The sequence below is a fragment of the Pituophis catenifer genome, unplaced genomic scaffold (genome assembly GCF_029215685.1).
Source record: "Pituophis catenifer annectens isolate HBS135680 unplaced genomic scaffold, rPitCat1.0.hap2 SCAF_4, whole genome shotgun sequence".
In the NCBI taxonomy this organism is placed as follows: Eukaryota; Metazoa; Chordata; class Lepidosauria; order Squamata; family Colubridae; genus Pituophis; species Pituophis catenifer.
This window is the reverse complement of record NW_027256884.1, coordinates 32,129,697-32,144,787: the sequence shown is the minus strand read 5'-3', so window position 1 is coordinate 32,144,787 and position 15,091 is coordinate 32,129,697. Positions and strand designations below refer to the sequence as shown.

General features: G+C 37.5%; 1 protein-coding gene across 1 annotated transcript in view; it reads left to right on the top strand.

The window, feature by feature from the left end:
* GAS6 (growth arrest specific 6) overlaps positions 1-15,091 on the top strand; it is a 43,447-nt gene that overhangs the window by 23,354 nt on the left and 5,002 nt on the right. The window contains exons 8-13 of the mRNA XM_070942816.1: positions 2,576-2,697; positions 4,360-4,478; positions 7,120-7,309; positions 9,165-9,329; positions 11,144-11,303; positions 14,847-15,016. Of these exons, the coding sequence (XP_070798917.1) occupies positions 2,576-2,697; positions 4,360-4,478; positions 7,120-7,309; positions 9,165-9,329; positions 11,144-11,303; positions 14,847-15,016 (926 nt within the window). The remainder of the gene's footprint in view (positions 1-2,575; positions 2,698-4,359; positions 4,479-7,119; positions 7,310-9,164; positions 9,330-11,143; positions 11,304-14,846; positions 15,017-15,091) is intronic.

Genomic DNA, 15,091 nt, shown 5'->3' with positions numbered 1-15,091 from the left:
GATGGCAAGTGGGTATTGAAAAATAAGCAGATGTATTGAATCAGACTTGATGCTTTGAATGAAGACTGTATCAAGCATTATGATAATATTTTTAGAAGAATAATTTTTAAAAGGTACAATAAATGTATTGTCTAGCATTGATGATGTTACCTAGTTTGGGTAATGTATTGTCTACAAGAAAACAACCAAGCTCAGATCCCTCAATTCAATCCTGAACTACAAATATTGCTTAACGCATTGTAAGCCGCCCTGAGTCTCCGGAGAAGGGCAGCATATAAATCAAATTTTTTAAAAAATATTCTTTTTTAAATGTATTATCATCCAATTTATTTTAAAAAATCATTTGATGATTAGAAAATTCAATGCAGGTTTATACTAAAATTTTCTGCAAATCACTATTTTCTTTATTTGCTTTTGGATGTCAGCATTGAGAGAGCCCAACTTTCTCAAACAAAAGCATTCTTAGGTAGAAAATGGACTGCTCTGGTTAATGATTATTTTACTTAATCTGCTACCACTTTAGCTTTTCTGATATTGTAGTTCAGCAATTTTAACTGAAGAGTTAAACTGTTTTAATAGAGCACAGAATAAAAATGGGAGAAACTTGATTGATTAGACAGCATCCCTATAGCAGGGGTGAAATCCAAGAGGTTCTAACAGGTTCTGGAGAACCGGTAGCGGAAATTTTGAGGTGTTCAGAGAACCAGCAAATACCACCTCTGGCTGGCCCCAGAGTGGGTGGGAATGGAGATTTTGCAATATCCTTCGCCCAGGAGGGGAGGGAATGGAGATTTTGCAATATCCTTCCCCTGCCACGCCCACCAAGCCACTCCCACAGAACCGGTACGGAAAAATTTTGGATTTCACCCCTGCCCTATAGGATTCCTGAACAGTTGAAAGGTCTGTTAAAATTGAATAGATAAGATGCTCATCTGTAAGTGACTGGTGTTCTCCAATCATATTAATGCCAACATCAAATGGGGGAAAACCAGTGTTGCATAGACTTCCAGCAAATAAACTGAGTGGCAAAATTTGATGGGTATCTAATGCCCAGAGTTGATGACTTCTCAGATGGCCTAGGTAGAGCCAGGTATTTTTCACCTTCGGACTTAACTAAAGGATATTGGCAAATTCCACTGGAACACTATTCAAACGAGAAAATAGCATTTGCTACTCCACAAATTCTCTTTCAATTAAGAGAATGTCACTTAATCTACATAGGGCACCCATTACTTTCCAGTGTCTAGCAAACAAGATTTTATGAGGTCAAGGGAAAGGATATGCTGCTTATCTAGGTGATATCTTCATATATATAGTACTGTGCAAAACTTTTGGGCAGTTGTGCAAAAATGCTGTAAATTAAGAATGCTTTCAGAAATAGAAGTGCTAATAGTTTAGGATGGTCACATCAAATATTGATTTGATTTGGATTTCTCTTCTTTCATTTACTTTCCATTTTGTTAATTGATAAAAACAAACTATTCAAACTTCTCTTTCTGAAAGCATTCTTAATTTACAACATTTTTGCACAACTGCCGAACACTGTTGCACACTACTGTATATCAAGACCTGGGAAGAACATCTACAACATTTAAGGTTAGTAATTGATAATTTAGGAAAACCTGGCCTAGCCTGGCCTATTCCAGAGAAGTGCCATCTGGGATATCAGGAAACCTGATATAACGGTTTCATGGTTGAAAAGGAAGAAGTAAAACCAGAATATAGAAAGTTTGAAACCCTGAAACAAGCAGAAGCCCCTAAAACAAAGAAAAGTTTGATCTGGCAGCATGTTATTAAAGGTTCATACCTCATTTTTCTACTGTAACTCAACCCCTCACAGACCTAACAAGAAACCAACGCTCAAAGATAAAGTTTCTAAAGAACACCGGGAAGTATTTGGAAAAATAAAAGACACATTGTGTGAGAAACCAGAAACCAGGACAGAATTTTCCCCAACCCTCTTTGTTCTAGAAATAGACATAACTAACATAGGCTTACGCGCCATGCCACCCAAACTTTTGAAGGAATGGACCACTCTATGGTCTACCTCTCCAAGAAGCCCCTCCCCTCAAAATCAAAAAATATAACACCATTGAAAAAGAAGCCTATGCACTAAAATGGGCAATCAATGCTCTGCATACCTATTTGTGGGGTCAGGAATTCACCATTATAACTGACCACACTTGCCTGGCTGCAACAAATGAGACATGCCAATTCATGGTTAAACTGATGGTATCTTACATTACAACTTTACTGCTTCAATATCATACATTGAGCAGGACAGCAAAATGTCACCATGTCTTCCTATTGTGGTATAAGAAAAACACAGAAATGGCATTATCTTCATGAAAATTAAAAAAAAAAATCAAAGGTATTGATTATTTTTGGTAACTTTAGGGGTGAGATGGGGTAGGGGGAGAAGCTGCCCAGAAATGGAACGCAATGCCGAACTAAGTTTTCTAGAAAGAATAACATGTTGTATTTTTCTTTATGGTTGCTACAACTGTTTTAAAATATATTTAAAGCAAACACAAGAACTTAATTTTCTGCTTTTCTTTTTATTGGTGTTTTATAGATGTGGATGAATGTGAGCAGAACTTCTGTGAGCAAACGTGTGTTAATTCGCAAGGAAGTTATACTTGTCACTGCAACGGAAAAGGCGGAGTTAAACTTTCCAGTGATATGAATACTTGTGAGGTAATATTTTAATACTTCTGTTCTGTAGGCAGAAACACACAAATGGAGCCTCATGCTTATGAGATAGCAGTGTACAAAGTGAAAAGTTTAACTCATTTCCTTCACTTGAGTCTGGAGAAGAATATATTATAACATTATGTTTATATAATAATACAAATTATAATACAAAATGGAGCATTGCCTATCATGAATAGGGAAGATGCATACTTAAAACTTTGGTTCCCAGTTCCATTCATACAGCATGTGTTGCTTGTTTTCTTGCCAAATGAAATTTCAGATAAAAACTTATGGGTTGCCTTTGATTTACAACTGGTTGTTTAATTGCTGTACAAAGATACGACAGATTTAAAAAAGATGTTTTATTGCCTGTAAAGCAATTCTAGTTGTTGTAAAAGGTTGCTTTACCCCCCCCATCCCCCCTGTCACATGATTACATTGGCAACCAGCTCATATTTATGGTTGATTGCCAAGTATCCCATGATTATATAGAGAGGGGAAATCCTTCAGTGGGCTTCAAGAACAGATCTCAGATCCTGAAGATTCACTAGCTTCCTAACACTAGAAAGCTAGTGAACGCCAGCATTCTGAAGGCTAGAAAGTTTTCTGGGAAGGCTAGTGAATGTGATTGCTCTCACATTTGTTCAGGAGGCCCTTTTTTCAAATTGTGCAGTTTGGAGAAGGAGTCTTCCAATGATGAAGAGAATGGGGCCCACTTGCAGGATGGTGCAAGGTGGTTAATCGGTGGTTCATATAAACTCGGCGTGCCTACAGCTGCAGAAAAAGGCAATTTAATGACCCACACAATCAGTTAATGGCAACTGGGAGAACTAGGATTGCAGTCATTGAGTGAAACGGTGACAAGGTGTCTCATTTGAATCTCTGCTCAATGGTTGAGATTCCAATTTCAATTGTGGTTGTAAGTCCAGGATTACCTACACAAAGTTGCTCTCCGTCATGAGATTTGTTTTTTGCCCATTGTACTAGTGTTTTCCTATTAACAATAGCTCTTTGGGTCTTTTCTGCCTGACACTATTCAACCTTTTTCACCAGAGATCCATTAAATGGGTGTCAACCCTGACAATGGGCTTATTTTATGGTCTTCTACATCAGAAAGATGTGTTATATGAATAACAAAATAATAATATACAGGTAGTCCTTGGTTTACAAACACTAGTTCAGCAACTATTCAAACTTGCAACAGGCTGAATGAGTAGTACTTACTTCTGTCATTGCAGTGACTCATAGTTACATGGTTGCCATTTGTGACTTTTCCCCCCAAATGTGCCACAAAGAATTAATGGGGAAGCAAGCAGGTGGTTGCAAATGGTGATCATGTCACATTCTTGCTTAATAACCCATAATGATTTCACTTGGCAACCAGGACTGCCAGAATTGCCATCACTAAGTGGTGTGATCACATGACATCTAAGTAGGGAAAAGATGGCTCCTGTGGAGGCGTTCACAGGATGTTTTGGACACATCAGTCATAGCCAGATGGAGCTGGATGCCCTGATTTACTATATCTGTTTTTCAGGACACTACAAAATCACTGAATGCTCTAAATATAATTCTTACATACACACACAAACACAAACATCTTTGTAATTGTTGACCTCAATCTGAGCAGAGTGTTTTGAAAAAAACTTTTTTCCCCTCCCCCAGGATATTTTGCCTTGTGTACCATTTGCTACTGCAAAAAGCATTAAATCTCTCTATCTTGGAAGAATTTTTAGTGCAACACCTGTCATCAAAGCAGCTTTTAAAAGGACACAACCCACAAGGTGAGAATTGCTTTTTAAAAGCAATTTAAATAATAATTATTTTCCCTCTTAAAGGCAATTGATTTACCTTTCTTTGCAATTAAGTTGTGTCATCCTGGGCTGGAATTCTAAGACTTACTAAGGACCAATTGCCTAGTGATGTTAAGATCTGAATAACAATTACAATTGTGTTCTTATTTTATGTCACTGGAGTCCTTACAGGAGTTCTTAAATAGGCCAAGATGGGTAATCTTTGGGCTGTAGACCATTTGTGGTATTAGATTTCTCCAGAGTATCTGGGATTCAAATTTGGGGACTTGGGATTTTAAGGGCTATAGTAGGTCTTAGGTCTTCCTGCATGTCTTGAACTCCTCCCAGATAAGGAGCTTTCCATTTTAAGGCAGGGGTTGAAGGGTTAAAATACTGATTCTGTCTCTTATGTATGGGTATTAACTTTGCTAGTTGATGGCATAAAACATTATACTTTGAACATTAACTTTGACCTTTGTAGGTTCTAGGTACTTCTTTCCATCTTTTCTTTTGTGTATATCAGAATCTAACTATATGAAACTAACAAATACCAGAAGACCTCTTTACAAACTCTTTCTGTATGTAACACACATGACAGAGAAGGGGGAAAAGTACAGTGCATCTGTCTTGGTCTGATATTGTGCACACCATTACCTATATCAGTGGCTTGCAATCCACCGAGTAAAGTTCTTATGAGACAGATGTGAGTAGGTTACAGTGGTGGGTTGCTCCCGGTTCTGTCCGGTTCTTTAGAACCGGTAGTAAAAGCGGCGGGAGGCTCCGCCCACCCACCCAGACGTCATAATTGATGATCTGCGCATGCGGAGAAGCTTCTGCACATGTGCAGAAATGCTCGCATGGGCACGTGCTCCTGTTGTGAACCGATAGTAAAGATAAGTAGAACCCACCCCTGGTAGGTTACCCCATGACTGGAAACCTTACAGTGCATGGTCAGCAATATTTGTGCAAGCTCCCTTTTTGAAGGTTTCCTACAGCAAAAAGTCATTGAAGAAATGTGAGCAGAGGTGTGACTGTTTTGGTGGCAGAAGCAGCAGGGCAGCTTGCTCATATGGTTATAGTTCTTGAAAAAAAAATTAACACATTTGCAGCAATGATAGTACAGTGTGGTGTAGAAGAATTGTTTGCAGAATCAGGAGATGTTGGGAACTCTCTCCGTTTTCAACTCTCTCTCTTGCCTACCAGGCCAACAACTTTCCCAAGAACATGCAACAAGTGTGTTGTTCATTTTCTTGTTTCTTGTTTTCTTATTTCTTAAAATGACATCACAAGTACATTCGCTTAGCAGTCAGTGAATTCTAAGGTTGGGATCATCTAGAATGCAGTTATTGGGGAAGGTATGGTTGTTGATTGAAGTTTCCCATGATATCCTGCCAAGAGTATCATCCTTAAAATATATCAATTTACATATGGAAATAATTGATGCACAGAAAGATATCTAATGAAAGGTAGTCCTTGATTTACAGCCACAACTGAGCCCAAAAGTTCTGTTGCTAATAAAGACAGTTGTTAAGTGAGGTTTGCCCTATTTTACGATCTTTGTTGCCAGAGTTGTTAAATGAATCACTTCAATTGTTCAGTTAGTAATATGATTGTCAAGTGAATCTGGTTTTCCCATTGACTTTGGTAGCCAGAAGACCACAAAAGATGAACATAGGACCCCAGGACGCTGCAATTGTCATAAATATGAACCAGTAGCCAAGCATTCAAATTTTGATTACATGACCATGGGATTAACAATTGTCATTGTGGCTGCCCCAGTTCTCTGGAACCAGTTACCTCCTGAGGTCCGGACCGTCCCCACCCTATTGGCCTTCTTAAAAGTGGTGAAGACCTGGCGTTTCTGGCAGGCCTGGGGCCGTTGATCTCGCTCTTGTGATCCAGCGAGATCCGGCCATGAATGGTGTGAATGAGTTTTAATGTTTTTAATTTTTAAATATTTTTTATAATGATTTTAAATGCATTGTGAGCCGCCCTGAGTCTTCGGAGAGGGGCAGCATACAAATTGAATTAATAAATAATAATAAATTAATAATAAATAAGTTTAAAAAATGGTCACAAGTCACTTTTTTCAGTGCCATTGTAACTTCACAAAGTCACTATAAAATGGCTGTCAGTGGAGGACTACCTGTATATAAACTATGGAGATGAAGAAAATGACCAAATATATGGTACATTACTGTAGGAGAAGGAATAGCAAACTCTGGGGTGGGGTGAAAAGAGGGATCAGCCTAGAATCATTACATGGCCACAGATGGAACTAAGTCCAACCTCCCTGGACTTCCATTGACCCTTATCTAAGCAGGTGCTGACCTTAGTTGAGAAGAAGCATAGCAACAAATCACTTAAATTCGAACATATGTGGACATGTTTTTTTGTGCCTGATAATCACAATGCCAACCCTGATCTTTTGTAGTAGCTGATTTTGAATGTAAATGCCCAATGTATGGGGCTTGCCTGATGATGTCATGTTTTATCATCCCCCAATGATTCTATGGCTGATAGTTTTTTTTTTTTTTAATTAGATGGGGATAGTCTGAAAGTATAAGTGTCTGGAAAATAGACTGTATTCCCTCCGTAACTCTTTTTTTCCTCCTTATTCTTATGTGTCCAGATTTACAGCTGAATTTGATTTTAGAACCTTCGATCCTGAAGGCATCCTTTTTTTTGCTGGAGGCCATAAAGACAAAACCTGGATAGTCTTGGCTTTGCGCAATGGACGGTTGGAGCTGCAACTCAAGTACAATGGAATCGGCCGGGTGACCAGCACTGGTCCAGTCATCAACCATGGCATGTGGCAGACAGTGGGTATAGTACAGGCTTCTATTTTCATGCCTTTAAGTCTCTTTTGCTAGACAAGGTCCATTGGTTTTAGTTGGGTGGTAAACTTTATGCTGTATTGCTGGACTTTTGACTGCTTTTATTACTATACTAGATTTTTTTTAAAAAATATGCTGGTTGGAACTTTTATCCTATTGGCAATTTTATTTGTGATTTTAAACTGTACATCTGTGTAAATATTTTTAAATAAATAATACGATGACCTGTACATTGCCCATAGTAAAAAAATAGAATTATTTATATTTAATAAAATAGAATGTTAGTTTTTAATGTTTAAATATATAACATTCTATATTTCTGCAAGTTTGTGACATCAGCTAACTTTTGTCTCTGCAGCTGTCTTTAGAACTGCAGGTAAATATTGAGGCAGGGTAGAGAAATGTAAACATTGGCAAGTACCAATCTCATTGTACTGTAGTAAATCCTTTTTAGCCAAATAATCAATTTACTTGCAAGAGGGTATATATACTTTCCTTCATAAAATAAATAGCTATGATACTGTTATCAAAGATACCATACCAAAGTCAAAACATATGAATAATTGTAAGAGTTAAAATCCAGTTTAACTCTTCATATGTGGAAGAGCAGGAAAAGTGTAGGTTGATTTGCAATACATAATTTCCAACTAAGATGATTAAGAGTCTTGTAGTCTTGCAATTGTAGATACAGCTGGAAGTTACTGATTATGCAACTGGAATTTGAGGCTGAGATTGCTTTTCTTGGTTTGATGGATGACTTACCGGTATATCAGGGATCCAGGAATGCACCCACCTAGTTCTCTTAGGTTCCCTGGAAGCTTTTAATTCCCTTTAGGATTGGGTCTTGAATTTAATAGTAATTGTGTTTGCTCTTGCCAGGACATATTCAGAAAGTGCCTACATGCCTATGGTGACATGTATCACTGTACAATTTAGAGTGGGTTTTAATTGTAATCTAACATAAAACATTTTATTCCCTTGTCTGTGTTTGAGCCTGATAATGGGCTGGATGTGAGTGGATAAACTGAAATTAGATTCATACAAAATGAATTGATAGGCATTCAGATTCACCCTCTTGTAGATAAAATTGTAGAGTGGTTTGGATAGTTGTCCAAAAGAGCTGGTGTGGAAAAACTGAAAGCTTCTTGATCTCCAGCTGTTTGTGGAATTTCAGATGATAAGGAATCTGTCAATATATGCAAAATCATGGATAACAAGAGCTACTTGTACATATTTCAAAGTTAATTTATTTCCATCTGTGTATGAACTATTCTGTCTTGTATATCTTATACATTTCTCTCAAACAGATAAATTCAAATATGCAGTCTTAACCTCCCATCCACAACAGCTGTACAACAGCTTCTTCTTATCAGCCATTTTCCTAGTTTTCAGATAATTATTTGGGGGAAGATGTGGCTTAGGATAAATCTGGTAAATAAATAGTCAATTTATAGTCAAATGTTAAGTCCCAACAGTATGATTGGAACATGAGAGAAAACTGCATACTGATCATGTTTTGTCTTGTTACTGTTAGCAAATATATGTATATAAAATATTATGAGACTTTCAATTTTAATGTGTCACTTGAAATGTTTCATAGGACCTGCTTTGTTGAGATAAATCAGCTTACCCCTTTTTCCTAGCTTCACTTCTGAAGTTACAATGTTGTCCTACCGAATGAAAAAAATAAAGCTATTTGGCTGTATGTATTTCTAAAGATACGGCTAATTCATAGCCACCATATGACTTGAAAATGGCTCATTGAATAATATTTTTATATGGAATATGATGTGCTTTTTCATATTTCTCTCCTGATCCCTTTGTGATTTTTTTCTGTCAGATATCAGTTGATGAATTGGAAAGAAGTTTAGTTATAAAAGTCAATAAGGATGCAGTTATGAGGATAGCTGTCTCAGGTGATTTGTTTACTCAAGACAGAGGACTTTATCAACTAAATTTGACAGTTGGAGGAGTTCCTTTCAAGATCCATCATCTTATCCATCCTGTAAGTAGGACTGTTCATTGCATGCATTTTATAATCTATGGTAGAGTTGAACAACTGATGGAACAAGGGATAGAGAGACATCTTGGATTCAAATAAGATAAAATAATAATAATAATAAAGTAAGATAAAATATTGTCCATGAGGAAAAAATATAATACATTTTTTTTTAAAAAAAAGCTCATATGACCATAAGAATTTTGACCATAAGAATAAATTTGTGCAGTAGAACACATATTCAGAAGATATGTCAAGCAAGCAAAATTGCTCTCAACATTATAGAAATTGGCTTTTCTGCTGTTCTGATTTTTTTCTTTGTTTTGTATTGTTCACTTATCTATTTTTAGCTGGAAGCTCTAGGGAGGATAGTAAGTCAACATACCTTATGAGCAAGTCTATTTACTCCTCTGCATTCTTTAAGGTTTTTTTCTTTATGCTTTCCTGCTGATAGTGTTTTGCAACTTTTATCCCAGCAGACTTTGTAAAGGTTCAGTGACCTAATTTGCTGACTGTAGGGAATCTAACATTTTATCTTGCTGTGTTATATTTTCTTGAGAAAATTCTGACTGAAAATTAGTTATGATTCATTTCATTTCCATATGTACTCCCTCTGGAAGAATGCAGAATGGTCTATACAAGTCTAATCAAAACAATAAACTGAATAAAATTACAAATAAAATCAATCTCTTTAAAATATAAAAGATAAAGCAGTGTCTGATTTCACAAAAGATGGAAAGACATTTTATAAAATCAGGCTCATAGCAATGAAAAAACACATATTGTTCTTCAAATGGAGAGAGAGTGTATAAAAGTAAAATGGCATCATTGGGAGGAAAAGTGCAACTCTTAGCCTAAGAAATGATATCATGCTGCATTAAAATCTGTTTTCTTACCTTACATGCCTTCCTGTTCATGAATCCTTTCATCAGTCTTCTAACAAACTGTTCTACCAGCTCTACACTCAACCTCTTCACTCATATGGATTCACATTTTCATAGCCTATAGAAGCATAGTATCTCTATGCTTTGTGATACTGCAGCTTCTTATGAACCAATGAAAGCAGCAGGTAGCAAGGTGCCAGGAGGGACCACATAAGCAGCACCTGCCTGCCATAAGCAGCACCCTTTCTACCATTGCCTTTATTTCTTTGGAAGAGGAGTCACCTGCAGCCATGTCTTCAAACCTGCCCAGCTTGGTTGATGCTCAGACATAGATGTTCTCTAACTTAAAGAAATGGAAGAGGAGAAGCTGTAACAGAGAAATGGCTTAGAGTAGAACATTCTTATGTTACCTGTTACATGAAGCAGTTTTGGTTGGCTTATGATAACCAGTCAGTTTCTATCCACATCCTACATTTGTGATGCTATAAGATGTATTAAATTTCACAGAAACCTTTCCCCCATCTACTCTGAAGTTCAAACATGTCATATTTTATCTTCTGATTGTAGGGGAAGTGCTATAACATTTTCTTCCAGTGCTGTTCTCTTTTTTAGATGGGTTGGACTGAGCACAGCATTCCAAATGCTGCTAAACTATAAGCCTACATACATATATATGATCTTTTTTTTTTTTAACAAAAAATGGCCATTGAAATAGCATATCACTACTGTATGTCTTGGCAGTGGTGTTAAACCATGATTGATTAAGCCTATGTTGTTTTATAATACTCATATTTATTGAGTATAAATATAATCAATATATTGAAGAGAGATTTGAGATAATTGAAAAGCATTGTTTTCTAAGTTAAAATATTTGGATAAACCCCATTCCATTTTCATCAGCAGTTCAAAGAATGGTAATTTCCTTTATCTTGTTAGATTAATCCTCGACTAGATGGATGTATGAGGGCTTGGAATTGGCAGGACATGAATATCCAAGATACGGTCCGAGCGAATGATAGGATGCAATGCTTTACAATTGCAGGAAGAGGCTCTTTCTACCCTGGCAAAGGATTTGCCGTGTTTAATCTCAGTTATGGTAAGTACTTGTTCTTAATTATTATAGAAAGTTTTACAAGAAAATTAATGTGTCTTCTAGGCATGGATGAAGAAGAAAAAAATAAGTGTTATTATAATATTTAAATACCGTATTTTCTGGCGTATAAGACGACTTTTTAACACATGAAAATCTTTTCAAAAGTCGGGGGTCATCTTATACTCCAGGTGTCGTTCTCCTGTAACCAGGCAGACCAGCCCGAAAGGCTCTGACGAGCCTTAAATGGCTCTGGCGATCCAACTCTGACGATTCCAGCTTTGCCTGCTAATCAGGCAACTCAGCTGGGATCACCAGAGCCATGTAAAAGAAAAACTTTTTTTCTTTTACATGGCTCTGGCGATCCAAGCTCTGACGATCCCAGCTGAGTTGCCTGCTAATCAGGCAACGTAGCTGGGATCGCCAGAGCCATGTAAAAGGAAAAAAGTTTTCCCCCTCCAGCTTGCTTACCTTAGCTGCTAGTTGCAACGCTTGCCTTGCTTCACTTGCCTGAATTCATTCCATCAGCAAGCCACTCCCTGCCTGCAATCAAGCAGGCAGGGAGTTGTAGACTTCAACTCCCAGAATTCCTCAGCCAGCAAAACAAAGCTGGCTGAGGAATTCTGGGAGTAGAAGTCTACAAATCTTAAAGTTGCCAAGGTTGGAGACCCCTGTTCTATTGGGTAAGTTTTTTTCCCCCTTTGGGAGCTTTAAAAAAAATAGTTAATTGGGTTTTTTTTAGTTGTTCTTTTTTAGATCTAGCCATTTAAAGTTTAGGAAATTTTAAATTTAGTTTTCATATAAAAATAAAATAAAATAATATTTGTGCAGCTTTCTGAGATTTAGTGTGTTTCTGTAGTGTTTCACTCTAACTACACAAACACACAAAAACTCACAAAGCTGTATGTGGAATTTTGTGTGTGTAAAGTGTGAAAGTTGTTTTTTTGGGGGGCTTTTTGTGGCGCTGTGAGGTTCCTGCTTGTTGCAGGGGCCATTTTGGGTCTAACACAGCTGCTTTTACATTGTGGATGAGCCAGTTGATGTTTTTTAATTTTTAGTTGGTGTGTGTTGGAAGAGGGGTAGTCTTATACGGCGAGTATAGCCCAAACCCTATATTTTAACAGGAAGTCGGGGGTTGTCTTATACACCCAGTCGTCTTATACGCCGGAAAATACGGTAACTCTGAAAAAACTAAACTGTTACAAAGAATATTGAGTATATGTATAATGCATGATCTAATAGCTTTTAAGTAAAGCCATGCAAAGTATATATAAGGTGATTTACTTTGGCTGGTTGCAATGTGGTATGCTTCTTTTCCTGCCTATATAACCTTGTCAGACAATGCATGGCATGAGTTATTACTTAGGAGAGAAAATTTACCAGGGCCTGAAATGTAATTGTCATTTTCCTTATCACATCTGATAATGTTGAATGGATTCAGATTTCATTGTTATTTACCTTCCCAATGATAGATAGACATCTTTTAAAGCTGAATAATATACATACCTATTACAAGTGCAATTCAGATCTTCTTTGACCAGCACCATTGTTTTTAATTTTAATATTATGTGCTGATAGAAAGTAAAGAGATGCTGAGAAACAGGGTGGATTTGGTTTAAATCAAGTTGATTTAAATCACAATTTAAATCATGATTTAAATCACTAGTAAAAAGGCTTGATTTAAATCAACTCTATTTAAATCATAATTTTTAAAGAGCAACTGTCATCTCTGCTACTCCTTTGACCCACTGTTGACTCACCGATAGTCCCAGTGTTGCAGAATATACAGCCTCATGCTACATAACTAAGTTCCATTTCATGCTGAATAAACTAAATTATTTATGTATCTTAAATAGAAAACTATCTTACGATAGATTTTTACCCCAAAAGTTTTTTATTAAAATAAATTCGATAAAAATAAAAAAAATCCGATTTAAATCAAAAAAATCCGGTTTTTTTATTTTTTTAAAAAAATCATTGATTTTTATCCACCCTGCTGAGAAAAGAGTATACATTTATTTTCTTTTTTTTTTAATCTAATTTAGCAGCATACATTACATCAGGCACCAAATTTTTATATTGGCTTTCCGAATCATTTAGTGTAACGTTTATCTTTAAATGAACTGGTTTGAAACTCTTTTCTTTCTCTGCCCTAGTTTTACTGGGTTTTTAAACTCCTTCAGGATTCTTTGCTATGAAAAATGGTAAATAAATATCTCACATAAACAGATAAAAATAAGATATAGAAGTACAAAAAGCCATCAAGCTTTCTATACTATGTTTCCCTGAAAATAAGACCCATCCGAAAACAAGACATAGCCTGATTTTTTGGGTGGGCCTAATATAAGACCTACCCCAAAAATAAGCCAGGGGGATGGATGTGGCCCACCAACCTCTTGGTGCAGCACAGATACCTGTAAGTCAGAGCACGGAGGCGGGGGAAGGGAGAGACAGACGATCCAGACATGCTGCGCGGCTACCTGGCTCACAGAAGGTTTGTGCAGCATCACCAGCAGCAGGCAGAGGCATGGAGGGTGGGAGACAGGCAATCCGGAAATACTGCACAGCTGCCTGGGTCACGGGAGGCTTGCAGGACGCTTGTGCAGCACCACTGGCAGCAGGCAGAAGCACTGGGGAGGGGGAAACAGGTGATCCGGACGTGCTGCACAGCTGCCTGGCTCACAGGAGGCTTGTGTGGCGCTACCGGCAGCAGGCAGAGGCAGAGGCAAGGGAGGACGCAGGCGATCACATATCACCCACTCTATCCCACTGTCTCTCGGCTTGCCTGCGGCCGCACCAAAATCATCTGCCTTCCCCGTGCCTCTGCCCTCCTGCTGCCAGTTGTATGATGCCACACAAGCCTCCTGTGAACCAGGCTGCTGTGCAGCACATCCTGATCCCTCCGCCCCCCCCCCCCCACGTGCCTCTGCCTCCACCTGCTGCCGGTGGTGCTGCACAAGCGTCCCATGAGCCTTCCATGAGCCAGGCAACTGCGCAACACATCCAAATCACCTCTCCCCCCCACACTTAAAAAAAAAAAAAGACCTACAGAAAATAAGCCTGAGTGAAAATAAAGAAAATAAGACTGGGTCTTATTTTTGGGAAAACACAGTATTACATATGTAACTCTGTGCTGCGATAAAATACAACTGAAAATAGCTTTATTTCTTTGTTTTAGTTTCTTTCGATTAGAAACCCAGAATTAATTCCTGCAGCTCAAGATATTGGATGATTAGGGACCCTAAAGACCCAGCAGATTGACCAGGTTCTTACAATCCAGATGTCTTGATGATTAAAAAGTATAATCTTGACTTTAACTAGTCAAAGCAATCACAGTGCTTTTAATGAATTTAACAAAAGAGCTGTTAAAAGGATGGAAATATTATTATAATATAACATAGCAACATAACATAACAATATACATCCGAAGAAGTTGTGATAATGGCCACTTATTCTTACCATGAGTAAGAAACCTTACTTACTGTTTGATTATTTGAAGTGTTAAAAATTGTAGGGTATGCACTTAGCCTTCTGTTTCTCTTTCTATAGCTTATCCATTTGATATCAATGAAACCAGGAAGCAGTGGGAAGTAAAAGTAAATCTTTTAATTCGTCCAGCCACAGATACTGGGGTGCTCTTTGCTCTTGTTAGCAATAAAGCAGTCCCTTTGTCAGTGGCTCTGGTTGACTACCATTCCACAAAGAAGCTTAAGCAACAGGTAAACACACAAATACATATTGAAATACTTCATGCATACAACAAGGAGAAACTTTTAAATTATTAAAACAGTTCT